General features: G+C 41.4%; 2 protein-coding genes and 2 long non-coding RNA genes across 9 annotated transcripts in view; 2 read left to right on the top strand and 2 right to left on the bottom strand.

Annotated features, from left to right (window-relative positions):
* The window catches only part of LOC135396843 (zinc finger FYVE domain-containing protein 26-like), a 62874-nt gene extending 60564 nt beyond the window's left edge, over positions 1-2310 (top strand). For both annotated transcript variants that reach the window (XM_064628048.1, XM_064628047.1), the window contains exon 47: positions 9-2310. In XM_064628048.1, the coding sequence (XP_064484118.1) occupies positions 9-176 (168 nt within the window). In that variant the 3' untranslated portion in view covers positions 177-2310. The remainder of the gene's footprint in view (positions 1-8) is intronic.
* Positions 2299-7092, bottom strand: LOC135396844 (dynein axonemal assembly factor 10-like). Its single transcript, XM_064628049.1, has 8 exons — positions 6868-7092; positions 6702-6802; positions 5714-5829; positions 5554-5652; positions 3442-3557; positions 3247-3381; positions 3073-3173; positions 2299-2593 (listed from the first exon to the last, which is right to left on the bottom strand). The coding sequence occupies exons 1-8, from the start codon at positions 7039-7041 to the stop codon at positions 2389-2391; spliced, it is 1047 nt and encodes a 348-aa protein (XP_064484119.1). The 5' UTR covers positions 7042-7092; the 3' UTR covers positions 2299-2388.
* Positions 7093-7145: 53 nt separating this feature from the next.
* LOC135396841 (uncharacterized) lies at positions 7146-16623 on the top strand. 2 transcript variants are annotated; one of them, XR_010423537.1, is made up of 6 exons: positions 7146-7180; positions 7963-8008; positions 8133-8188; positions 8274-8693; positions 8792-8868; positions 15699-16623. It is a non-coding gene; the product is annotated as an uncharacterized LOC135396841 (long non-coding RNA). The 2 variants fall into 2 exon arrangements; XR_010423536.1 differs by having other exon boundaries at positions 8274-8346; positions 15699-16620.
* On the bottom strand, positions 13813-26470 carry LOC135396842 (uncharacterized). 4 transcript variants are annotated; one of them, XR_010423540.1, is made up of 6 exons: positions 26413-26470; positions 25999-26058; positions 24147-24219; positions 22547-23714; positions 16684-16796; positions 13813-16133 (listed from the first exon to the last, which is right to left on the bottom strand). It is a non-coding gene; the product is annotated as an uncharacterized LOC135396842 (long non-coding RNA). The 4 variants fall into 4 exon arrangements; XR_010423539.1 differs by having other exon boundaries at positions 26385-26452; XR_010423538.1 differs by having other exon boundaries at positions 26360-26439.
* Positions 26471-27340: the final 870 nt, after the last annotated feature.

Here is a 27340-nt window from a genome sequence, read left to right as displayed (position 1 = left end):
TCACGCAGATTGAAGCCTACATGCTGGCTGGCCGACTGAAATCCGCCTATCTGTTAGCCGTTCGGCAGAACAGGACAGAGCACATCCGACGCATCATGGCTCTCGCTGAGGAAGCCAATCAGGAGAGCATTCGTGCCATTTGTGAAAAACGGCTCCAGGCGCTCGAGCAGAGGTGATGCATCTCGTCACGTCTCCTAGTTTTTTTTACCTTAGTATCCAATAAGTACAAAGCATGTTGAACATGTCAGAAAGAGAAAAAATTCCTGTAAGGGTTGCACAGTATCTGCCATATGCATCTTAAAGGGGTGCTAAAGTGTAACAGTTTCTTCTCGTGGAATAAAAGACTGTTACCTTGACACCAACACAAAAGGAACGGGTTTCATCCATTTCATCGTTCGTGACTTATGAACGAAAGAAACCCCAATTCGCGCTTTCCCCGCTTCTTCTCCTTCTCAAGAAGACCAGCAATGAGGAACAGACTCCCATTGGCCTCCTCAAACGATTTATCCAATCATTGTGCGAGATCGTTTCAGGAGACCAGTCCGAGGCTTCTTCATGTTGTCGCACCTCATGAGGAGGAGAGGGGGAGGGAAAGCGTAAATTGCGGTTTCTTTTGTTCGCAAATCATGAATGAACCTCGCTCCTTTTATGTTGGTGTCAAAGTAATGGCATCTTTCATTCCATGAGGTAATTTTCTTTTCCATTTTAGTGCCCCTTTAATGACTTGAGAAGCATTATGTACTTAAAGCATCAGTAGAGAAGCGTCAGCCAGTGCTAAGTGCAGCACTTATTCTTTTTTTTCCAAATCCTGGAGTTAAATTTTATTTGCAGTTTCCATTTCGAAGAAACATAGAGAGAATGTCTGTATGAATGAATGTATGTAGAACAGTACCATTGAATGCGTGTTGCCAACACTGTTCGTAGTGTGGGGACTATAGCATCTCTAACAGCCACCTCAACGGTTAGTGGTGCGTCAGAAACACCACGACTTACTCCTAGAGCCTTGTGTTTTCGGGTTTTATGTTTTCTGAAAATCAGGGTGTAGAAGTCGTTTTTCTTTTTTTCAGGAGCTATAAAATGTGGTCAAATCGGCTGATATAGTGTGGAAAAGCAGATTTTTGGGTCAAAAAGAAAAAATGTGCTCTTCTCATCTTAGAGAAACAAGACATGCAGAATGGCCATGGCCATGTGCGATGTGCCATAGCATTCACCAGTACCCATATTAGTGGCTGAATTGGCACTCTGCCAAGTTTTGTTTTTAGGGTTCTGCCCTAAGTGACGGTGATGTAAATCGCGGGGCAAAAACAGGTTTTACCAAGTTTATCCCTAAAACACGAGGCCCTACCTATTCACACAAGACACACATCGGAAGAGCAGCTACTTCACAAATGTGGACAGCATATGAGTACGTTTACCTTTGAAACGGCGTTGGTAGTCAAAATAGTAAGTTCCCATGGTAACACGTCAGAAAGCATGGGACTAAAGGCACTGCAACGCCATTCAACACGCTTCCTTCTTGGGATAGTTTAACTGCTCATTGTATAAATTTGAGGATAACTACATGCACCTGTCCCTACTATTTACCTGGTTGTGAGATGTGCAATCTGGAAATATGTCAATACCTGGATAGCAATGCAAGGCATATTTATGCTTCATATTCCTCCCTTGGTATAGGATGAACTGTATTATAATGCAGGATATGCTTACAGGAAGCAGTGCAATTTTTGTATAGTACCTTTAATTATTCCTACATGCAGTAAATGTATTCTGCAAAAGGGTGCCTTAAGCTTGAAGGGTAGAAGCCGATTTTGTGCAGAGAAATTAATGCCCATTTGGCACAGTACCTGTGATTCTGCGAATGCTCGCAGCTGGGAAGCAACTTGCTGCATGTACCTTAGTGCAGTTCATGCTGTTCTGTATGATACATAGAAAATACCTCTACTTACATGCAGCTATGTAAATGGGTACCTATCATATGTCTAATATAGTACCACAAATGTTTTGTAATCTGCATTACATCACACCAATATGATGTAGTTCTGGATACTACCTCAGGGTGATATCATGATAAGATAGTAAGATATATATATATATACATATATGTGTGTACATGATTTTGTGCATGTTATAGTGCCATAACTACAAGGGGCATGAAATGTGCAGAGTGCTTATTGTGTACTTCACTTACGACTCTTATTTTTGTGGTTCTACGATTGTGTGTGAACCTCAGAAAGGCAGTCGGTTTGTCTTCTCGGTGACTCTTTTTTGTAATTGAGAAACTCTAGCATGCAATAAAGATAACAAACGGCAGATTTCTTTATTGTGCTTCCACAAAAGCTAATCAGGCAGTAACAAAACACAACGATGATGTGATACAGATGACCGGTGTCACTCTGCCAATCCAGACACAAACATGACATACACGTTCTGGTTCAAGGCACATGTCACAAAGAGCCCTTTCATGTGGCTGTTCCAGTCCAAGTTCACCACTGGTTGTGTAGTTAGCCTAGTCTCTCGAAGTAGTGACAAGGACCCTGTAACTCCCTCGACAGCTCCGTCGGAACTGTCACAGGCTCGCTTCTCCGGGTAGTTGCTGAAAATTTTCAGGGTTATGTCATTAACCTATAATCGGGCAGTGCCAGCACAACAAGTTATTGATAAAGGTATTGGACTAGAAATAAACTGTTCCCAAAATACTGCAGCAATTTTTTTCTTTCTATTCTTGGATGTATTGATTTCATAGCATATTCCTCTGTATTATGTAGAGGAAAGAAGCATAAAGCTGTACGCAGCCACACACATCTTCTACCTTCAAAAACTGGAAATACTGTTTTCATCAACAAACACTGGATTAGTACTAGTATTAAAAAACGTGCAAAGGAATATATCTCCCGCATTAGCCTGCTCCTTTCCATCCTATTTTTATCAGACCTCACAGAAGTTAAGGCACATGCAGACAACACTACACAAGCGGAGATAGCAAAGGGAGGGACATCACGTACATGCATCATCCATATTGGTGTAGGCTCGCAAAGATGTAGCAGTGCACGGGATTGATAGGAGCATACATACTATTTCCAGAGAGAGAGGAATCCACTTCCATTTGCAGTCATGAAGACATCCTTGTCTTGTGGAAGATGTTTGACAGTCCAAACTGTTGATTTGTGCTTGTCCTAAAGATAAGCGGTTGAATGCTGCTGCACAAATTTCTCATACCGACAGCTGGAGGCGCGAAAAGGCACTCACTTGCTGGCACAACTGGGCATAGCCTTTTTCTGGATGACGTGTCCTCATGTCAAAAACATGTATTTGTGAATCAACGCCCGTTGTAACCAACTTGTTCATGTATATATCCTTCTGGTCAAATTCGAGACTGCAGACCTGCATCGAGGGAAAGAAGTGACGCAACAGTTCTAGCAACTGCCCCACTGTTTAACGCACCCCATACTTCACGTTGGTGTCCCAGGAGACCTTGAGATTTCGCAAGTCAAACAACTTGACCTCACCGTTTTCATATCCAGCACAGACGTGGCGTCCTTCCGTGCAGTACGAATTACCTGCAGCAGTAATACGGCCAAGGAGTAAATAAACACCAGCCTTTTTTTCAGCTACTAAGCTCTCACATGCTCAATTCCAGGTGATGCAGCCGAACCTCTAAATTTTGCACAAACATAGATCTCTCTTGGGAAAATGCTTCTAGCTGGAGGACTGGTATGTACGTATCAACAGTTTTTTTACCTCCCTAATTGATATGTTGAGGAAAATAAAAGGAATATAATTTTTTTTAAATTGGAACAGGTTGTTAAACTCCTTTTCATCAGCTAGAGTGCAGCCAACATGATAGGACACAGTTTTCTCGTGACAGCTACATTATAGCCACTGCTGCACGAGACACGCACCGGCTCGTGTGATGCTCGAAAAAATGCGAACGCGAGATCTGCTTAGAAGTGGGCGGATCACTTTTTAAGGGAGGTGTGGCGCGTTTGATCAACTTTTATCATAATAGGTCTAGTGGTGTTCTGAGTGACTAGAAAATGAGTAGCAGTGTTTACATGTGAGTGTGTTGGAGTGAGCTGACCTTTTAGAACGTTTTCCCCTACTCCACGCTGCAAACTTCCTTTAATTATTCGATACTTCTACAACATGTAGGGTGCATCACGAGAAGCGGACCAAACTTTTCATCGGGACACTTTGAGGTTTTCCTTCCAAAATTGCACAGCTGGGTGCACACCTTTGTGATATGGCCGTACTCAGGTCTAATATAATTTGAACGTCCAGTGTGAACCTTAATCAGTTTACAAAATTAATCCAATTTGTTACTAAAAATGTGTTAGTGGTTTAAATAAAAATGATTTAGACCAATGCCCTCACGTCTCCAATCCGCAAAATGGAAACCACAGCGAGCCTGCATGAGGCACAAGAGATAAAAAATATCGGTGCGAACTGGAAAGTGTAGTTTCATGTCCCCTTCTCTGCTGTGTTCCCTACCACCCAAAGCACTGGCTAGCTGTTCCACAATGCATGATGCACCCTATTTTGTACTGTTAAGAAGAACACTGCTATTGTACCTCTCTTTACAGTATTTACCTCTCTTGTCTTACTTCTCAGGTAGGATGTCCGTGAACAACAATAAAGATAACGTTCACCTGTGATTTTGTTCTATTACAAAGAGTTGTAGCATAACACACTGCGCAACCCAAGCCAGTGTGTTGAGAGGGACTGAACACAGCGGAGAGTGGAACGAAAAGCGGCCATATTCCACCTGCATATTTTTATTAATTAATTAGATGAATTTTGTAAACTCATTAATGCTAGTGCTGGCTGTTCAACATATATTAGATCTGAGTAGGCCACATCTCAAATAGATACATGCACTGCAGTTTTTGAAGGAAAAACTTAACTTTACACCCACTTTGTGTGATGCATACTGCTATTCATAATTTCAGAAGTGACCGTAGAGTTGGCAGTTGTGGGTAGTAGAAGCCACTGTCTCGCTCACTCATTATTTCTGAGACAAATTTTGAACGTGTTGACACGTACATAATGGTGAGTTCAAACATTCTTGAGGTTTCACATACCAGTAGAGCACGAGCACAAAAATGATAACTATGTCCATTCTGGAGGTAAAAGGTAAACTGAATGGTTCTAACAACATGCACCACCATGCACACTGTTTCCCTATGCTTCTCTTTTTTCTTTTCTTTTTTTGTTGTTTTCTGGGTGTGTCACTGCTATACACACACTAAGTACTGGATTTACAACTTTGGGGGCCCATCTGCATGACCTGTATATGGTGGTTCATATGGATGGAGGAAGGCACTGTATGTACTGTACTGCAAAAAAAATATGTTGCTCAGCATAAGTGATTTCTGTGAGGGTTTAAAACGTGTAATTTATAAAAAAAACAGAATTTGCGTGGGTATGGGCCCGGGTGCATATGCTCCCCCAGATCTGGTAATGTACATACACTGAAAACGAAGAACTTTGAAGGTAGATGCAAATAATTGCTGATGACATCAGCATGATGTTACTCTTACAGATGTTCGACCTTACCAAATCCAACGGTCCAGCAATCTCTTCGAACCTGGTCTGGCGAAGGTTGTATTACAGCAACGGGTTCGGTCGTCCTTGTGTCCCATATTCTCACCGAGCCTAGATTGTCAAACGTTCCACCTTTAGTTTCCAAACTCGCTTCATTAACATATTTCCCCACCGTCCTTGCTTCCTGTTGCAATGCTTGGCGCGGCTTCACCAATGCCGTCAATGGAGTTGATGATACTGCTGTGTGCTTTAACTGCGTAGACTGGTTTCTCGGGTTCTTCCAAGTCCCTACATTTGTTGCCATGTGGATACGTCTTACGAGGACGTACACAAACGCAAACATGACAGGCCCTCCTGGACTGCCCACCAAGTTTTATTCCGTTGACAGCACGTTTTTACGACAACCCCCCCCATCCTCCGCTCATCTCCTGCGGAACATTTTCCCATGTGTTCGTCCTTTTTTCTTATTTCAGATATAGAAATTTTTCCAAGAGGTGAATTGCGGCGTTACTGATAGCCTCCTGAAGCAACGATGCTCCTTGCTGCCTATTTCTAAATATAATTTTGGGGTCATTAAAAACTGGCTCGCATCCTTCATATTTTTAACCCAGTTGTGCAAATTAAGTCGTAAAATTGTAGTGGTAATGTCCTTTGCGTTTGCTGCTACCTGCCTCATCTGAGAAAATGGGACACATGTAGGAGAAGACATAAATGTTATATTTGAAATCGTAGATGCAGTGAGGAACTGCCCATGAGTGTTTCTGTGCAGTAATTGCAGCGGACTGCAGATATGGGAGACAAGCAGGGAGTACGACTGCTAAAAGGGGCCAGCAACCCCCTCCACAAAAACAAATAAATGAAATTATGATCGAATGCTGACGCCAGGAATCGAACCTGTGTCTTCTGATTTCCGGTCACATATGCTACCACTACACCACACCAGCACGCCGTTTCCCGTGAGCCACTGAGTGCCGCACGTAGGGGGACGCGTATGAGGCTTACATATTTGTGTCGTCCCTAAGTTGTCTGCCTCGGCCAAATCTCGTTGTTTACGAAATTATGATGATTAGAGTTTTGTCATCGAGGGCATCAAATCTGCAATACATGTTCGGCAGTCTGCCTGTGGGCTCCTATCCTGGCCCAAATGTCGGGTGTCTTACCAAATTCGCAGTCTGCCTTCAAAATCTCCTGTTGCAAAGTCACGTTGGACTTGGCTGGATGCGGCGAACGACCCAGTTTTTACACCCTTTGTGTGCGGAATCTGCTCGAAGAGAAGCAAGTTTGGGTACGCACGCAAGGATCCTAGCGAATAAAGCAGAATCCTACCTCGGCGACCTTACTTGCAGAGCCGTCTGTCATTTCGTATAGCTCTACACAACCTGTACCGTTTGGCAAGATTCCGAAAGTTAAGAACTTTGCACTGTGTGGCATCCATTTGACATCGAATACCGTATGCTGTAATGGTATTTGTATGTATGAGTGTATGTCTGTATCACTCATTGCGGGCTGTTTAGCACACGTGGTTCCCTCACGGAAATTACACAAGTTCAACATAAGAAAAGCAACTGGGAACGAGATTACCGGAAGTGACGTCATTTTTCAGCGTGAGGCAAGGCGGGTCGTTTTTTGAATAGATGCCGTAAGTTTTCTAGCTTCATTTGAAATAATTTAGCGTTTGTATTGAAAATAACTTCTTAATATCGATAGATTAGTCGTTCCTCTACCTGCTGCAACCGTTTTTCTTTCTTTATACACGATTAAACAATAGTTAACACGATTTTGCTGCATGTCGTCCCCAGCGACGGATTATTATGCTTTTGTCATTTTTCCTAGTCTAGTCCTCACATCATGGAACACACTGACGCCAAATATCAATTGATTAGTGCATTCTGCGTCTAAATACATCTACTTCTCTTCATATATCCGCTGTTTTATTACAAGATTCCCCCTTACTTCACGTTTTCTGAAGGAGCACAGAATCCACGGCTACATGCGCACACTAAGCAATGCTATATTGTCCCTAAATACGTTCCCAAGACCATTTCAGAAATTGAACGCATTTAATTTGACTAATGAACTACCTCACGCGACACACCTCCTGGCCGAAGCATTTCTTCGCATTTCAATGTAGAGCTCAGAAGAATGTTTTTTAATCCAGCCATAGTATAACTCTGCTAAAGAAGTAGACATTGTTGTATATTCCAGAAATCAGTTTCACCTCCTTTCCTCAATTTTTTTCATTACTCAATTCCCACACTTAACCACACGACGCATCTCCTAGCCACTTGCCGATTAATCTTTCCAATCTTAGAAATTTTACTCCCCCACTGAGTCTAAATATATTTATGTTGTCCGTAACTAGAAAGCATGCCCTGCCCTAGAAATGAATTTCATGTCATTTGTTCAATTCTTTATTTCCAGAAATTACATGGTTTGTCCTACATTCCATCCAAGCCGTCAGCAGAAAGTATTGCTTGTTTTAAAAATATTTCTTCGCTGCTCAGACTAAACATATATAGAGACTACAACTAGAAATCAAGCTGTGCTCTAGAAATGCATTTAATGCCATTTGGTAAATTTCTTATGTGCAGAAATGACACGTTTGATCCTGCACTCCACCTCCCAAGTTGTCATCGGAATGTTTTGCGTATGTTAAAAATATTTCTCACGCACTCAGACTAACCATATTTATATAATGTGCATTGCTTTACCACTCAACTTGCACATTCCAGGGCACGACCTCCGAACCACCTGTTGATATTTCTTTCCAAATTTAAAAATATTTTGACCTCACACACATTCAAGGTAAGTTCATAATCTATAAATAGACATTCTGATGCTTTCCAGAGATCAATTTCACCTTATTTCCCAATTCCTTTCGTCACTCACCCCACAAATTTTGCTGCATGGCTCATTTTCGAAGCGCCTGCCCATTTCCTTGAAATGTTAAAAATATCTCTACCTCACTCAGGCTCAAGATAAGTTCATGTTTTGATAAGTAGAAACCCTGAAGCAATCCATAAATGAATTTCATCTTACTCACTCTATGTTTCGTTCACATAATGGACACATTTTGAAAATACTGCTCCTGTCCTAAGCAGTCTTACATGCGAAATTTCTACTAAAAATATTTCAACCCCACTCAGGCCAAGGTAAGTGCATATCCCATAAATAGATATTCTCAAGCACTCGAGAAACAGGTTTTGTGTCAGTCACTCAATTATTTCACCACTCAACTTGCACGTTCCAGGGCGTGTCATCTCTCCCAACCACCTGCCGATGTTTCTTTCCAATGTTCAAAATATTTTTACCTCACACACATTCAAGGTAAGTTCATAATCTATAAATAGACACATTCTAAACCCTTCCAGAAATCAATTTCACCTTACTTCCCACTGCTTTATTCACTCACCTCATGCATTTTGCTGCTCGTCCACATTTTTGAAGCACTTGCCTAACTTTCTTTCCAATCTTAAAAATTTCTCTACCCCACTGTGATTCAATTGAAGTCTCTATCCTTCAAATACACACTCTGATGTCCCCAGAAACCAATTTCACCTCATTTACTCAATGCTTTCCACACACACCACTCACATTTCGCTGAATGGCCCATCTCCGAGGCACTTGCCGACATTTCTTTCTTATGTTAAAAATATTTTCACCCCAACTGGATGCAGTTTAGGTCCATATCCTATAAGTAGACACTCTGTAGTTTTCCAGAAACCAATTTCACCTCATTTGCTCAATGCTTTCCCCACCAAACTCTCACATTTCGCTGAACGGCCCATCTCCGAGGCACTTGCCTACAATTCTCTCTTATGTTAAAAATATTTCCACCCCAACTGGATGCAATTTAGGTCCATATCCTATAAGTAGACACTCTCTAGTTTTCCAGAAACCAATTTCACCTCATTTGCTCAATGCTTTCCCCACCAAACTCTCACATTTCGCTCAAAGGGCCATCTCCGAGGCACTTGCCGACATTTCTCTCTTATGTTAAAAATATTTCCACCCCAACTGGATGCAGTTTAGGTCCATATCCTATAAGTAGACACTCTGTAGTTTTCCAGAAACCAATTTCACCTCATTTGCTCAATGCTTTCCCCACCAAACTCTCACATTTCGCCCGAAGGGCCATCTCCGAGGCACTTGCCGACATTTCTCTCTTATGTTAAAAATATTTCCACCCCAACTGGATGCAATTTAGGTCCATATCCTATAAGTAGACACTCTCTAGTTTTCCAGAAACCAATTTCACCTCATTTGCTCAATGCTTTCCCCACCAAACTCTTACATTTCGCCCGAAGGGCCATCTCCGAGGCACTTGCCGACATTTCTCTCTTATGTTAAAAATATTTCCACCCCAACTGGATGCAATTTAGGTCCATATCCTATAAGTAGACACTCTCTAGTTTTCCAGAAACCAATTTCACCTCATTTGCTCAATGCTTTCCCCACCAAACTCTCACATTTCGCTCAAAGGGCCATCTCCGAGGCACTTGCCGACATTTCTCTCTTATGTTAAAAATATTTCCACCCCAACTGGATGCAGTTTAGGTCCATATCCTATAGGTAGACACTCTGTAGTTTTCCAGAAACCAATTTCACCTCATTTGCTCAATGCTTTCCCCACCAAACTCTCACATTTCGCTCACAGGGCCATCTCCGAGGCACTTGCCGACATTTCTCTCATATGTTAAAAATATTTCCACCCCAACTGGACGCAGTTTAGGTCCATATCCTATAAGTAGACACTCTGTGGTTTTCCAGAAACCAATTTCACCTCATTTGCTCAATGCTTTCCCTACCAAACTCTTACATTTCGCTGAACGGCCCATCTCCGAAGCACTTGCCGACGTTTCTTTCTTATGTTAAAAATATTTCCACCCTACTGGATGCAATTTAGGTCCATATCCTATAAGTAGACACTCTGTAATTTTCCAGAAACCAATTTCACCTCATTTGCTCAATGCCTTCCCCACCAAACTCTCACATTTCGCCCAAAGGGCCATCTCCGAGGCACTTTCCGACATTTCTCTCTTATGTTAAAAATATTTCCACCCCAACTGGATGCAGTTTAGGTCCATATCCTATAAGTAGACACTCTCTAGTTTTCCAGAAACCAATTTAACCTCATTTGCTCAATGCTTTCCCCACCAAACTCTTACATTTCGCCCAAAGGGCCATCTCTGAGCCACTTGCCGACATTTCTCTCTTATGTTAAAAATATTTCCACCCCAACTGGATGCAGTTTAGGTCCATATCCTATCAGTAGACACTCTGTAGTTTTCCAGAAAGCAATTTCACCTCATTTGCTCAATGCCTTCCCCACCAAACTCTCACATTTCACCCAAAGGGCCATCTCCGAGGCACTTGCCGACATTTCTCTCTTATGTTAAAAATATTTCCACCCCAACTTGATGCAATTTAGGTCCATATCCTATAAGTAGACACTCTGTAGTTTTCCAGAAACCAATTTCACCTCATTTGCTCAATGCTTTCCCCACGAAACTCTGGCATTTCGCTCAAAGGCCCATCTCCGAGGCACTTGCCGACATTTCTCTCATATGTTAAAAATATTTCCACCCCAACTGGATGCAGTTTAGGTCCATATCCTATCAGTAGACACTCTGTAGTTTTCCAGAAAGCAATTTCACCTCATTTGCTCAATGCCTTCCCCACCAAACTCTCACATTTCACCCAAAGGGCCATCTCCGAGGCACTTGCCGACATTTCTCTCTTATGTTAAAAATATTTCCACCCCAACTGGATGCAATTTAGGTCCATATCCTATAAGTAGACACTCTCTAGTTTTCCAGAAACCAATTTCACCTCATTTGCTCAATGCCTTCCCCACCAAACTCTTGCATTTCGCTGAACGACCCATCTCCGAGGCACTTGCCGACATGTCTTTCTTATGTTAAAAATATTTCCACCCCAACTTGATGCAATTTAGGTCCATATCCTATAAGTAGACACTCTGTAGTTTTCCAGAAACCAATTTCACCTCATTTGCTCAATGCTTTCCCCACGAAACTCTGGCATTTCGCTCAAAGGCCCATCTCCGAGGCACTTGCCGACATTTCTCTCATATGTTAAAAATATTTCCACCCCAACTTGATGCAATTTAGGTCCATATCCTATAAGTAGACACTCTGTAGTTTTCCAGAAACCAATTTCACCTCATTTGCTCAATGCTTTCCCCACCAAACTCTGGCATTTCGCTGAACGGCCCGTCTCAGAGGCACTTGCCGACATTTCTTTATGTTAAAAATATTTCCACCCCAACTGGATGCAGTTTAGGTCCATATCCTATAAATAGACACATTTTTTGTCATTTACTGAATTTTTTCATTACTCAACTTGCACATTTCAGGGCACATCTCCAAACCGCCTGCCAATGTTTGTTTTCAATGTTAAACATATTCTACTTTACATTCCGAAAATCAATTTCACTTAATTTTCTCAATCCTTTCATCACTCTCCTCACACACTTCTCCTCACTGCCCTGTTTCTGATTTGCCCATATCCCTTTCCGATGTTAGGTACAAATATTTCTCCTCCACCGAGATGTAATTTAAGTCAATATACTAAATGTAGCTATTCTGAAGCATTCCAGAAATCAATTTCACCTCATTCACTTCATTATTTTATTCACAGATTATGAAAAACATTTTATATTATATTTTACACATTATTTTATATTATTCAGTGGCCACGTTTTCAAAATACGGCTCCGGTCTGGAGCAATTTGCAAATCTGATATCCTGATGCATTCCCGAAACAAATGTCATGTCATTTACTCAATTCTTTCATCACTAAACTTGCACATTCTAGTGAAAAATCTTTAGACCACTTGCAATGTTTCTTTTCAATGCTAAAAATATTTCTACCTCACACAGATTCGAGGTTTGTTCATGAAGAAAATAATATGAGACACACCAGTGAATGTAGAAAGATGCACTTGAATTTGGCTAAGAAAAGAAAGTTAACCACACACACTGGGCTCAAACCATCAGATACTTTTAATGGACTTAGAATTCATAGATAAAGAAAGTGTAAAATTGGAAGGGGGAGTTCAACAGAAGGCATGCTGGTGCATCAGATTGCTGATGTTGTTTGGAGAGATCATTCTTCCACATGACTGGAAAGGTGGTTCCACTCCATAAATCAGGAGACAAGCATTGTGCAAGAGAAGCAGCAATTATTGACCCATAATTTCATGTACAATACTAGCGCACATTATCTAACACCTAAAATTCTGTTCCTCCTCCTCTCCATATCAACCCGGTATTAGAAAAAAATTTGTTGTGAAATGCGGCTAGTTCCTTTGCTCATGACTTTCATGTTACACTGGATCACAAGTTCTGCACGGACTGCAGATTTCTTGACTTCTCAAAGGCATCCAATAACGTATCACACACTCTCTTTTTTTTCTTTTTTTCATAAATTGCACAATCTTGGCATTGATGATAAAATTCTATCTTGTATACATTCCTTGACTAATCGCTCACAGTTTGTCTCTATGAACGATAATGAATCCAGTCTAACGCCTGTCCTCTCTGGAGTTCGCCAAGATTCTGTCCTTGGACCACTCCTCTTTCTCATATACAGTCAGGTCTCATTATCCAGACACTTCAGTAGTCGTCCCTTTTCATCTGGATACCAGATAACTGAGCCAAGCAAGCTTCTGGGAAAACCTTAAAATTGATACCCCTGCCTACTCCCTGGGCCTTTTTTGTTTGTTCCCTGGCACATGAATTTTTACCAATTTGAAGGTATGGGCCACCAAACAGTCGCATCTTTAGCCTTTTCCGGGAGAACCCGACAAATATGAAACTCTCCTTTATAGCTCCAGAAAAGGGAACAAAAAAAAAAGATTGTTACTTCAAAAAATCATGCAAAGGGAGCTGATTGCAATTAATAGTAATGTGTGACAGAATTCTGGTCACACCCACAGCATGCACTGAGTCAACCTGCTAATGTCTCAGAAAGTTGGTCTTCTTCCAGGATAAACGGGAACAAGTCCTATGGTAGCTGGCTCGTTCTCGGTAATGCAAGTTTTCCAGATATGTGAAATCCGGATAAGCGAAGCATAACTATATATTAACGACCTTCCAAATGATCTTACATCAGTGATTTATCCAGACCTCCCCCCCCCCCCCCCAGAAAAAAAAAATATCTGGAGGGCCCCCCCCCCATAAAATCTGGTGAGATTGCAGAATATTGAGTGACAAGCATGTAAATATACCCTCCCCCCCCCCAAAAAAAAACAACAAAATTCTGGTGATAATTTCGCGCTCTAATAAAGTGCATGTGACTTATTCCATTAATAACATTCCATTTGAATCAGTATCACCACGGTCTCTGGGTATCACTTTACAAATACCTCAGCATTTTCATTTCATCTAACCTGTCCTGGCTCCCTCATGTTGAACACATCACTACCAACGCATCGCGAGCTCCAGGTTACACCGCTGAATTTTTTCATCCACTCCAACTAACACTATAGTGACTGTATAAATCACTAGCCTTTCCTAAGTTGGAAGACATGGCTCTGTGTGGGATACCGACCACATCAACATTTCAAACTCAATAGAAACAGTACAATGCAAGACAGCCTGTTCATATTTGGTAACTACAACGCCAGTATCACTGCTATGAAACACATCCTCCATCTGCTTCTACTTTGCACTTGTCGAAAAATAACTAGTCTTTGTTTCAACAAGATTTATTATCATTCATAATAATCACCTCAGAGAATCTTTGGTCTAACAGGCTACATATATCTCAGGCTATCTATCATACGTGCCGATCACCCGTAGAACGTGGGTATTCCCTCATGCTCAAGGAAGTTATTTCTGAATCCATTTTCTCCTTGTATGTCGTTGTAGTGGAACCGCCTTCCCGGTACCATTGTGTGTGTGTGTTTCCATTCCACATGATGTACACTTGTGCTGAATTTTTTGCTCTCTATTAGGCTAAATACCTTCATTTTTTTTCATTCTTTTCAATTCACTTTGTGCAGTTTTGTTCATGTGGACCTAATTTGGAAATATTTTTGTATGCTGCTTATATTAACATCGTACCAATTTTTAATCCATTCCTGGCTCGATGTAAAGAAAAACTAAGATTGTGAAGCTACGTGGAACCCTAGTGAGAATCGTTGTGCAGTATGGTGCATATATAGATACAGTCAACCCTCGATTTATGAACCTTCGATTTATGAATTCCCTCGTTTTATGAACACGAACACGGGGAACCAAACTTTTTCCATTCATTTTTCCCTCGTTTTATGAACCTCGATATTCGAATAATGAACGGAATTTCTGGGAACCAACTAGGAGTTGCCCAGCGTTTTTCCCCTCAATTTATGAACGGATCATTCCGAGGTCAACAGAAACCTTCAAAGGGATAATTCCGTGGTCTTATGAATGACGCCTGAACGGACAAAACGTTTTCCAGGTATTGCGATCCTCGGTTCTTAACCCCTCGAAATCCGAACAACAAACCGGTTTTCCGTTGTTCGACCAAGTGTTCCTGACCTCAGTTGATGAATAAAGTGGTCGCTGTCACCTGGAGATTAATAAACGGAGGTTAAAAATTCCGGAGGAAATCCGAGACCAGTCCAGTGCGAATGTAGTGACATCTCTTATTTCCAAGATTGACGCAGCGGAAGGCATGGTCCAAAGCGAAATTAAACAATTTAGTATTGCATAATAAACAGAGTGTGAATGCGCTAACGTCTGTTCTTTGTGAGATTGATACAGCAGAAGGCGTGGTCAAAAGCAAAATTACACAATATATGGCATTATAAACACAATCCCAACTTGGAAATACTGTTGCATTTGCTCGATAGCACTCAGTTAACTGAATTTTCGATTTATGAATCCCTCGATTTATGAACAATTTTTTGGGGAACCGAGGTGTTCATAAATCGGGGGTTGACTGTATATATATTACATGAAAATAAAAAAGAAAAGGTGCTAGTAAATATTGTATTGTGGTCGTCAGTCTGAACATATATAATGATAATCACGCACTGTGTTGAAAGAACAAATCATCTTGTTTTGTGGCCTTCTTCCTTTCAGAAGTGACTAGGTTTATCTCAACAGTGGACAGCCAGATTCTGAACATTCCATCTGTTTGATCCACAGGATTCCATCTGCGCAGCCTAAGTCTATAAAAGAGAGTGGTCAAACAACAGCAATGATGCCCGAGGTGCCTGTTCGCCCCACATGAACGCCAACAGTGTGAAACTATCAACTTTGAGGACAACGAATCCGTCAAGATTATTCGTAATAGTGAAAGCGGCACGATTCATCGGGTGACACCTCTAGAGTGAACACCGCAGATTATAGGACTTCATATGTTCCTGTCATCCACCACAAAGGTCCAAGTGTTTCACGATGTAGGCAACGTGCAAGAAAAAAAATGACCTTTGGCGGCCTGCAAAGGCGTGCCAGTTAGTCAGTTGTAACGGCAGTGGCCACGCATGGGACGCGCTCGCTTGTACATTCCATCACTGCCAGTCAGAACTCATGTTGAGGAAGGCCATCTCCTCCTCATGGTCCTGATGGTGAGAAAGACTCCTAGAGGAGCAAGAACACACCATGTGATGCCATCGAGAACATTCCACCTCTCCAGCAATATTTCCGTCCTGTGTGAGTATCACCGTATCTGTCGTGAGAAACACTATAGGGGCACAGAGTCTTGGTAGCACCCATCTAAGCCCTACACAGCCACATCCCCCATTCCCTGACACACTTACTTTGCCAGCAGCAACATTAGCAAGGGTGAAGCAAGTTCCTTAACTGGCTTAAAACTGTACTACAATGCAACTTCAGCTACTGTGCAATAAATCCTCGACTCCAATGACTAACGTGTTTATCTACAAGACAACTTTAGCCCCACACCATTATATTGTTGATTGGTATGAGTTAAGGATTCCTAATTGAATTGACAATTTTAGTGTACCGGATTCAATGTGCAGAGAAACTTGTCTAAGTTTGTGAAATGCAAAAACATATGTATAGTTCAAAATAAATGATATACAATGCGAAAACATCTATTTGTCTTGGTTAGAATTAGAAATAAAATTGCCATATGAATACAGAAGAGATGCAGGAATTGCTTGGTTACATGGTTCTGTTGTCCTAGTTCCTTGGCTAGCTGGCTAGGATGCAGCTTGGAAGAAGGTACATGAAAGTGCTCTTTCTCCATGTATGTGAAGTTCAGAGAAGGAGATCGGAGCTCTGAAAAACAAAAAAGAAAAACAGGATACCAAGACGAAAGCACAGCAATATCAGAAGTAGATGTTGGACAGCATGTATTTCATGACATGCAATTGTCATAAAAAGGAAGAAGGCAAGAAAAATTAACTGTAGTAACCTGCACAACAGCATAGAACTTGTAGTCATAAAAGTCACACATTAAGCATTGCAGCATTTCTTACATTTGCAGGGATTTCTTAGAAGGATTCGGCGTTATAGTATAGGGGGAAAGCTGCAAGGTATCAAAAAAGAAGAAAACTTGTATGGCAATGAAAATAATTTACTGGCATGCTTCATAATGCCCCGTTACAGGGTGTTCAATTTCTGTATAGATTCCAAATGTCAACTTATACGATATGGACTTCGATTGAAATCAGTGGAGAACAATATTTAACATTGGAATGAAATTTTGCGAACTGCTCCAGACAGGAGCTGTATATTCAATATGTGGCCGTTATGTGAATAAAAAGTTAACTGAATGAGATGAAACAGTTTCTGGAGCACATCAGAGCATCTACATGCAGAATATGGACTCGAATCTCTGTAGGGTAGAAATCTTTTTGACACGGGAAAGAAGTTTCTCAAACTGCTGAAGACACAAGCGATATCTTGAAATTTGTCCTATGTGATGGAGTGAATGAGATTTTTTTTTTTTTTGATTGGGTGTTAGCGCCGCGAAGCAACTGTGGCTATGAGCGACGTACAGATGTGGACAGACGGAGAGAGGATAGCAGGAAGGAGTGGGGGACAGGGGGGTTAGTATGCGTCCTGGGCCGACTTCAGGGGGAACTGTGCCGACATTCGTCTGGAAAGTCTTCGGAAAACCCAGGGAAAACCTCAGACAGCACAGCCGGCGGTAGGATTCGAACCCACCACCTCCCAGTCTTCAGCACGACCTTGGTTACCACCAACGAGCGGACGCCTTAGCCCACTCGGCCATGCCGCTGGTGGAGTGAATGAGATGAAAATGATTATTGGAGCATACCAGAGCTCTATTTACAGAACATGAACTTAAATTGGATCTCAGTGGGGAGAACTATTTTTAACATTGGAAAGAAACCTCACAAACTGTTCCGGACAGGAGCTGTGCCTTCAAAATTTGGCAAATATGTGAATAAACATGAAGTGAATAATGAGGTGAAATTGATTTCTGGATTGCTTCAGAGTGTCTATGTCATATGTTATGTTACAGTCTATGTTATAGAACATAGACTTCAATTAAATTTCAGTTCAGGTCAAATTTACCATTGGAAAGACACATGGGCAAGTGCTTCAGAAATGGGCAGTGCAGCAAAACGTGCGAGGTAGGTGATGGAAGAATTCAGGAAATTAAGTAGGTTTCTAGAACGTTTCAATGTGTCTATTTACAGAATATGAACTTGAATACATGTGGGGTAAAAATATTGTTAACGTTGGAAAGAAACATCGGCAGGTGGTTTGGAGATGTGTTGCATCCTAGGATGTGCAAGTTGAATGATAAAAGAATTGAGGAAATGACATGAAATTGATTTCTGGAATGCTTCATAATGTATACTTATAGGATATCGACTTTAATTGGATCTGAGTGTGGGTGAAATTATTAACACAGGGAAAAAAATTTGGAAATTGCTCCAGACAGGAGCACTGTTGTCCAAATTTGACAATTGTGTCAATAAAAAAAGAAAGTGAACGCGGTGAAATTCATTTCTGGAAGACATCAGAAGGTCTCTTTATAGAATATAGACTCAAATTAAATCTCGGTGAAGTAGAAATATTTTTAACATTGGAAAGAAATATCGGCAAGTGCTTCTAAAATGAACCCTGCAGCGAAATGCACAAGGTAGGTGAGTAAATCATTGAGTAAATGAAGTGAAATTGGTTTCTGGAAAACTTCACTGTGTCTACCTATAGGAGATGGACCTAAATTGAATCTCGGTGGAGTAGAAATATTTTTAACGTTGGAAAGAAATATAGGCAAGTGCTTCTAAAATGGGTCCTGCAGCGAAATGCATGAGGTGGGTGAGTAAATCATTGAGTAAATGAAGTGAAATTGGTTTCTGGAAAACTTCAGGGTGTCTACCTAAATTGAATCTCAGTGGAGTAGAAATATTTTTAACATATGAAAGAAATGTCGGCAAGTGCCTCGGAGATGGCCCTTTGAGCGAAATGCAAGAGTTTGGTAGGGAAAGCATTGAGCAAATGAGGTGAAATTCGTTTCTGGAAAACTTCAGGGTGTCTAATTACAGGATATGGACCTAAATTGAATCTCAGTGGAGTAGAAATATTTTTAACATATGAAAGAAACGTCGGCAAGTGCCTTGGAGATGGGCCGTTCAGCGAAATGTAAGAGTTTGGTAGGGAAAGCATTGAGCAAATGAAGTGAAATTGGTTTCTGGAAAACTACAGAGTGTGTATTTATAGGATATGGACCTAAACTGCATCCAGTTGGGGTGGAAATATTTTTAACATATGAAAGAAATGTCGACAAGTGCCTCGGAGATGGGCCTTTGAGCGAAATGCCAGAGTGTGGTGGGGAGAGCATTGAGCAAATGAGGTGAAATTGGTTTCTGGAAAACTAGAGAGTGTCTACTTATAGGATATGGACCTAAATTGCATCCAGTTGGGGTGGAAATATTTTTAACATAAGAAAGAATTGTCGGCAAGTGCCTCGGAGATGGGCCGTTCAGCGAAATGTAAGAGTTTGGTGGGGAAAGCATTGAGCAAATGAGGTGAAATTGGTTTCTGGAAAACTACAGAGTGTCTCCTTATAGGATATGGACCTAAACTGCATCCAGTTGGGGTGGAAATATTTTTAACATAAGAGAGAAATGTCGGCAAGTGCCTCGGAGATGGCCCTTTGGGCGAAATGTAAGAGTTTGGTGGGGAAAGCATTGAGCAAATGAGGTGAAATTGGTTTCTGGAAAACTACAGAGTGTCTACTTATAGGATATGGACCTAAATTGCATCCAGTAGGGTGGAAATATTTTTAACATAAGAAAGAATTGTCGGCAAGTGCCTCGGAGATGGGCCGTTCAGCGAAATGTAAGAGTTTGGTGGGGAAAGCATTGAGCAAATGAGGTGAAATTGGTTTCTGGAAAACTAGAGAGTGTCTACTTATAGGATATGGACCTAAACTGCATCGAGTTGGGGTGGAAATATTTTTAACATAAGAAAGAATTGTCGGCAAGTGCATCGGAGATGGGTACTGCAGGGAAATGCAAGAGTTTGGTAGGGAAAGCATTGAGCAACTCAGGTGAAATTGGTTTCTGGAAAACTACAGAGTGTCTACTTATAGGATATGGACCTAAACTGCATCCAGTTGGGGTGGAAATATTTTTAACATAAGAGAGAAATGTCGGCAAGTGCCTCGGAGATGGCCCTTTGGGCGAAATGTAAGAGTTTGGTGGGGAAAGCATTGAGCAAATGAGGTGAAATTGGTTTCTGGAAAACTACAGAGTGTCTACTTATAGGATATGGACCTAAACTGCATTGAGTTGGGGTGGAAATATTTTTAACATAAGAAAGAATTGTCGGCAAGTGCATCGGAGATGGGTACTGCAGGGAAATGCAAGAGTTTGGTAGGGAAAGCATTGAGCAACTGAGGTGAAATTGGTTTCTGGAAAACTACAGAGTGTCTACTTATAGGATATGGACCTAAACTGCATCCAGTTGGGGTGGAAATATTTTTAACATAAGAGAGAAATGTCGGCAAGTGCCTCGGAGATGGCCCTTTGAGCGAAATGTGAGAGTTTGGTGGGGAAAGCATTGAGCAAATGAGGTGAAATTGGTTTCTGGAAAACTAGAGAGTGTCTACTTATAGGATATGGACCTAAACTGCATCCAGTTGGGGTGGAAATATTTTTAACATATGAGAGAAATGTCGGCAAGTGCCTCGGAGATGGGCCGTTCAGCGAAATGTAAGAGTTTGGGGGGGAAAGCGTTGAGCAAAGGAGGTGAAATTGGTTTCTGGAAAACTACAGAGTGTCTACTTATAGGATATGGACCTAAACTGCATCCAGTTGGGGTGGAAATATTTTTAACATATGAAAGAAACATCGGCAAGTGCCTCGGAGAGGCGTACTGCAGCAAAATGTAAGAGGTGGGTGGGGAAAGCGTTGAGCAAATGAGGTGAAATTGGTTTCTGGAAAACTAGAGAGTGTCTACTTATAGGATATGGACCTAAACTGCATCCAGTTCGGGTGGAAATATTTTTAACATAAGAGAGAAATGTCGGCAAGTGCCTCGGAGATGGCCCTTTGAGCGAAATGTGAGAGTTTGGTGGGGAAAGCATTGAGCAAAGGAGGTGAAATTGGTTTCTGGAAAACTACAGAGTGTCTACTTATAGGATATGGACCTAAACTGCATCCAGTTGGGGTGGAAATATTTTTAAAATATGAAAGAAACATCGGCAAGTGCCTCGGAGAGGTGTACTGCAGCAAAATGTAAGAGGTGGGTGGGGAAAGCGTTGAGCAAATGAGGTGAAATTGGTTTCTGGAAAACTAGAGAGTGTCTACTGATAGGATATGGACCTAAACTGCATCCAGTTGGGGTGGAAATATTTTTAACATATGAGAGAAATGTCGGCAAGTGCCTCGGAGATGGGCCTCTTAGCGAAATGTAAGAGTTTGGGGGGGAAAGCGTTGAGCAAAGGAGGTGAAATTGGTTTCTGGAAAACTACAGAGTGTCTACTTATAGGATATGGACCTAAACTGCATCCAGTTGGGGTGGAAATATTTTTAACATATGAAAGAAACATCGGCAAGTGCCTCGGAGAGGCGTACTGCAGCAAAATGTAAGAGGTGGGTGGGGAAAGCGTTGAGCAAATGAGGTGAAATTGGTTTCTGGAAAACTAGAGAGTGTCTACTTATAGGATATGGACCTAAACTGTATCCAGTTGGGGTGGAAATATTTTTAACATATGAGAGAAATGTCGGCAAGTGCCTCGGAGATTGGCCGTTCAGCGAAGTGTAAGAGTTTGGTGGGGAAAGCATTGAGCAAAGGAGGTGAAATTGGTTTCTGGAAAACTAGAGAGTGTCTACTAAGAGGATATGGACCTAAACTGCATCCAGTTGGGGTGGAAATATTTTTAACATATGAGAGAAATGTCGGCAAGTGCCTCGGAGATGGCCCTTTGAGCGAAATGTAAGAGTTTGGTAGGGAAAGCATTGAGCAAATGAGGTGAAATTGGTTTCTGGAAAACTACAGGTTGTCTATTTATAGGATATGGACCTAAACTGCATCCAGTTGGGGTGGAAATATTTTTAACATATGAGAGAAATGTCGGCAAGTGCCTCGGGGATGCGTACTGCAGTGAAATGTAAGAGGTGGGTGGGGAAAGCGTTGAGCAAATGAGGTGAAATTGGTTTCTGGAAAACTACATAGTGTCTAAATGTAGGCTATGGACCTAAACTGCGTCCAGTTGGGTTGGAAATATTTTTAACATATGAAAGAAATGTCGGCAAGTGCCTCGGAGATGCGTACTGCAGCGAAATGTAAAAGGTGGGTGGGGAAAGCGTTAAGTAAATGAGGTGAAATTGGTTTCTGGAAAACTGCAGAGTGTCTACTTATAGGACATGAAGCTAAACTGGATGCCATTGGGTTGGATATATTTTTAACGTTGGAAAGAAACACAGGTAAGTGCTTGAGAAATGGGCCATTGAGCGAAATGCATTGTGGGTCACGAAATGATTGAAGTGATATGAAATTGATTTCTAGAAGGGTTTAGAATGTCCATTTATAGCATATGAACTTACCTTAAATCTGTGTGAGGTAGAAATATCTGTAAAATTGGAAAGGTGCTGAGGAGCGGATGGCTCGGAGGCGTGACGCACCCTTTAAAGTGCAAGCTGAGGGGTGAAACGAATGAAACGACATGAAATTTGTTTCTGGAATGCTCGACAATGTCTAGTTATAGGATATGCAGTTAGCTTGAGAATAAGTGGAGTAGAAATATTTTTAAAATTGGAAAGAAACATTGACATGCGCATCGGAAATGGGCCATTCAGTGAAATGCATGAGATGCGTGATGAAAGGATTGAGCAAATGAGGTGAAACTGATTTCGAGATTGTCTAGGGGTGTTTGTGACAGTATATGGAGTGAGTATATGGAGTAAGGAGATTGTATCTCAGTCAGGTAGAAATATTCTTCACATTGGAAAGAAATCTCGCAAAGTGCTCCGGAAAGGACGAGCGTTTTCAAAACGTGGCCATTATGTGAATAAAAAATGAATGAGGTGAAATCGGTTTCTAGATTGCTTCAGGGTGTCTATGTATGGGATACTGTTAAATCTTGGTGGGGTAGAAATACTCTCAACATTAGAAAGAAACATCGGCAAGTGCTGTGGAATCGACATCCTAGGGATATGTGTGAGATGAGTGATGAAAGCGTGGAGGAAATGAGGTGAAACTGATTTCTGAAAAGCTTCAGTATATCTGTTTATAAAATGGTGACCAAAATTGAGTCTAAGTGGGGTAGAAATATTTTTAACATAGGCAAAGACTTTAGAAATGGATGCAGCAAAAAAATGCATGACGGGGACGACGAAAGCATTGCGCAAATGAGGCGAGACTGGTTTCCGGGGACATCAGAGTGCGAATTTGAAGGATAGAGACACAGAGACTTCAACTGAATCACAGTGGGGTACAGAAATTGTTAACGTTGGAAAGAAACATCAGCAAGTGCTTGTGAAATGGGACGTGCAGCAAAATTCATGAGGTGAGCGAATAAAGCATCGAGAAAATGAGGCGAAATTGATTTCTGGAAGGCTTTAGAGTGTGTATATTTATAGAATATGAACTTATCTTTAATGTGCGTGAGGTAGAAATATTTTTAAAATTGGAAAGAAACATCGGCAGCTGGTTGGGAGATTTGACACGCCCTGGAACGTGCAAGTTGAACATGGGAGAACTGATGTTGTGAGGCTGGAACAGCATAGAAAGGAGAAAGACATACAAGCCTCAAATTGCCTAAGAAATTAACAATGAAAGATAGAAGTCATTGAAAAGGTTAGCCAGCTGTAGGACTTGAAGACAGATATTCTGGATTTCCGGTCCAAGAATTTGTAGAGCCCTGGGCCGGAAATCCAGAAGATGTGAGTACCACAGGTGGCTAACCTTTTATGTGCTATCCATCTTTCATCGTGCAAGTTGAGTGGTGAAGTTGAGGGTTTCCACTGATAAAACCTGGATTTATCTTGAGCCTGAGTGAGGTAGAAATATTTTTAACATTTAAAAAAAGATGAGCACGTGCTCCGAAAATGAGCGGTGCAGCGAAATTTGTGGGGCAAGTGATGAAAGGATTGGGGACATAATGTGAAATTGATCTCTGGAATGAGTAAGAAAATATGAACTTACATTGAATGTGTGTGAGGTAGAAATATTTTTCAGTTTGGAAAGAAACGTCAGCAGGTGGTTCGAAGGTCGTGCCCTGGAATGTGGAAGTTGAGTGTTAAAGCAATGAATATATGACATGAAATTTGTTTCTTGAATGCTTCAGAATGTGTATTTAGAGTGCACAAACTTATCTTGACTGTGAGATGAGTAAAGGCATTTTGAACATTGGAAAGAAAGATTGGCAAGTGGTTCGAATATGAGCAGTGCAGCATCTATGTCACGGTCGTGGAATGGGGTCCCCATTCCATTCTAATCCGAAGAATGGACATCTGTGATAATTCCATTCCGTTTAATTCCTTGGAATGGAAAGGTGTTGTGAATTCCCACTCCTGTAATAGCTTGACAACCTCATTCCATTCCTTTAATCCCATCAAAAAAAGAGAAGGCACCACGGCTCAAAACCGTTATTTTTTTTTGGTTCAGTTCAAGTTCAAGGTTATCGGTTTGGTTCCACTTCAGTGCAACCAAGATAACGCTTTTAAACCAATATTAATCGGTTCGAACCGGTTTATGTGTGCTGTGCTAATCAGTGTACCACACGTGAGAATTAATATCAGGTTCCGGCAATGGCTTCTCCTTCTCTCTTCCTCCCTCGCCTCTTCATATATAAAGAACGATGCAGTTAACAGCAGATAATCTTTTACTGCACCAAAACGTGCTGGGAAATGGCATACAGGTAGCATACCATTGAACTCCATTGCAAAAGGCTATCGCCAATTCATAAAGGAAAAAAAAAAAAGAAGCGAGAAGAAAGTGGCCATGTGGTACGTAGGGGTATCCCACAGCCCCATGCGCAGGCAGACACGTTGCACGCACATTAAAAAAAAGTTTTTTTGCGGTTTTCGGTTACGGTTCAGTTACAGTGTCAACCCCTGGAAGGGACGGGTAACCGTAGTTAGCTAGCCCAAAAGTGCCAGATGAGATTTAGATCACCCAGCACAAAAACTAAAAAATACAAAGACCATTTGATCTTGACGGTGTGCAGGTGCAGTGCGTGCTTGCAAAGGGCGCAAGGGCAGGAACCAGTGGGGTTGTTATAATTTCATTACATTTCTTATGGTAAATTAAAAGAATAAATACATAACACAAAATTATACAAGATGGAGGACCCAGAGGGAAGGTTGGGTTAAAAGCAAAACTACCACTATTCCTGCAGAGAAATGACTAATTTCATTCCCATACCATTCCTAGGACAGCCTCGGCCATTCCATTGTAATTTTTTTCGGGACTCTGATAAATCTGGAATGATTCCGGAATGATTCCAAATCTGCAGTGACAACTACAAAACCTTGTCTATATACATTCAGTCTGAGTGGGGAAGAAATATTTTTAAAAGAGGCAATAATTTCTCCTGACGGCTGGGATGGAATGTAGGACAAACCATGCAATTTCTGGAAATAAAGAATTGAACAAATGACATGAAATTCATTTCTAGAGCAGGGCATGATTTCTATTTACAGACAATACAAATATATTTAGTCTGGGTGGGGGAGTAAAATTTCTAAGACTGGCAAGAATCATCGGTAAGTGCATAGGAGATGTGTCGTGCCGTTAAGTGTGAGAGTTGAGTGATGAAAAAAGTTGGGGAAAGGAGGTGAAACTGATTTCTGGAATATACCATAATGCCTACTTCTTTAGTAGAGTTATACTAAGGCTGAATTAAAAACCACTCTTGTGAGCTTTACATTGAAATGCGAAGAAATGCTTCGGCCAGGAGGTGTGTCGCGTGAGGTAGTTCATTGGTCAAATTAAATGAGTTCAATTTCTGAAGTGGTCTTGGTAACGTATTTAGAGACAATGTAGCTATACTTACTCTGCGAATGTAGCCGTGGATTCTGTGCTCCTTCCGAAAACGTGAAGTAAGGGGGGAATCCTGTAATAAAACAGCGGATATATGAAGAGAAGTAGATGTATTTAGACGAGGAATGCACTGATCAATTGATATTTGGCTTCAGTGTGTTCCATGATGTGAGGACTACACTAGGAAAAATGACAAAAGCATAATAATCCGTCGCTGGGGACGACATGCAGCAAAATCGTGTTAACTATTGTTTAATCGTGTAAAAAGAAAGAAAAACGGTTGCAGCAGGTAGAGGAACGATTAATCTATCGATATTAAGCAGTTATTTTCAATAAAAACGCTAAATTATTTCAAATGAAGCTAGAAAACTTACGGCATCTATTCAAATAACGACCCACCTTGCCTCACGTTGAAGAATGACGTCACTTCCTGTAATCTCGTTCCCAGTTGCTTTTCTTATGTTGAACTTGTGGTTCAGCCTTCCCTCACTCACGTTTGTTTACCAACACTGGCCGCCGCCATGGATGGCGGTACAGCTAGCTTCCTGCTGTCGGATGGACGGATGGATACACATGGCTTTTTCCTTTGGAACGGGCGGTGCCATACGGGTGGTAGCTAAGCACAAAGCTACCACTAGGGCGTTGGTGGTGGTGGTGGTGGTGGTGGTGATAGGGCTTGCCGTTGTCGGCCTCACGTATGTGGGCAACCACTAGGGCGTTTCATTTCGAAGGTATCATCATTTCGGACCCAATCACCCGCTTAAATTCAAGCGCAGTTCCTGCTGAGTATCTGTGCTTCATTTCTGCTCGATTTGAGCACTTTTATTTTTCCGCTAAAAATGGCAAAAAAGGTAAGCCTAACCCCTTGGGGTTTTTTCACGTCAAAAATCGAAGGTCATGTTTCTGCACAAATTTTGGGCCAAAATTAAAGGGCGTTTCCTGCTGAGTATCTGTGCGCAATTTTAGCTCGATCTGAGCACTTTTTATTTTTGGCTGGAAAAAAAGGTAAGCCTAACCCCTTGGGATTTTTTCGTGCCAAAAATCGAAGGTCCTGTTTCTGCATAAATTTTGGGCTGAAATTACAGGCCAGCTCCTGCTGAGTATCTATGCGCATTTTTAGCTCGATCTGAGCACTTTTAATTTTTGGCTGGAAAAAAAGGTAAGCCTTGGGGTTTTTTCGTGCCAAAAATCGAAGGTCTGATTTCGAACCTACTTTCCTGCTAAAATTAAAGGGCAGCTCCTGCTGAGTATCTATGCGCATTTTTAGCTCGATCTGAGCGCTTTTAATTTTTGGCTGGAAAAAAAGGTAAGCCCTTGGGGTTTTTTCGTGCCAAAAATCGAAGGTCCTGTTTCTG

The sequence above is a fragment of the Ornithodoros turicata genome, chromosome 6 (assembly GCF_037126465.1).
Source record: "Ornithodoros turicata isolate Travis chromosome 6, ASM3712646v1, whole genome shotgun sequence".
NCBI lineage: Eukaryota > Metazoa > Arthropoda > Arachnida > Ixodida > Argasidae > Ornithodoros > Ornithodoros turicata.
This window is presented reverse-complemented; position numbering and strand designations above follow the sequence as displayed.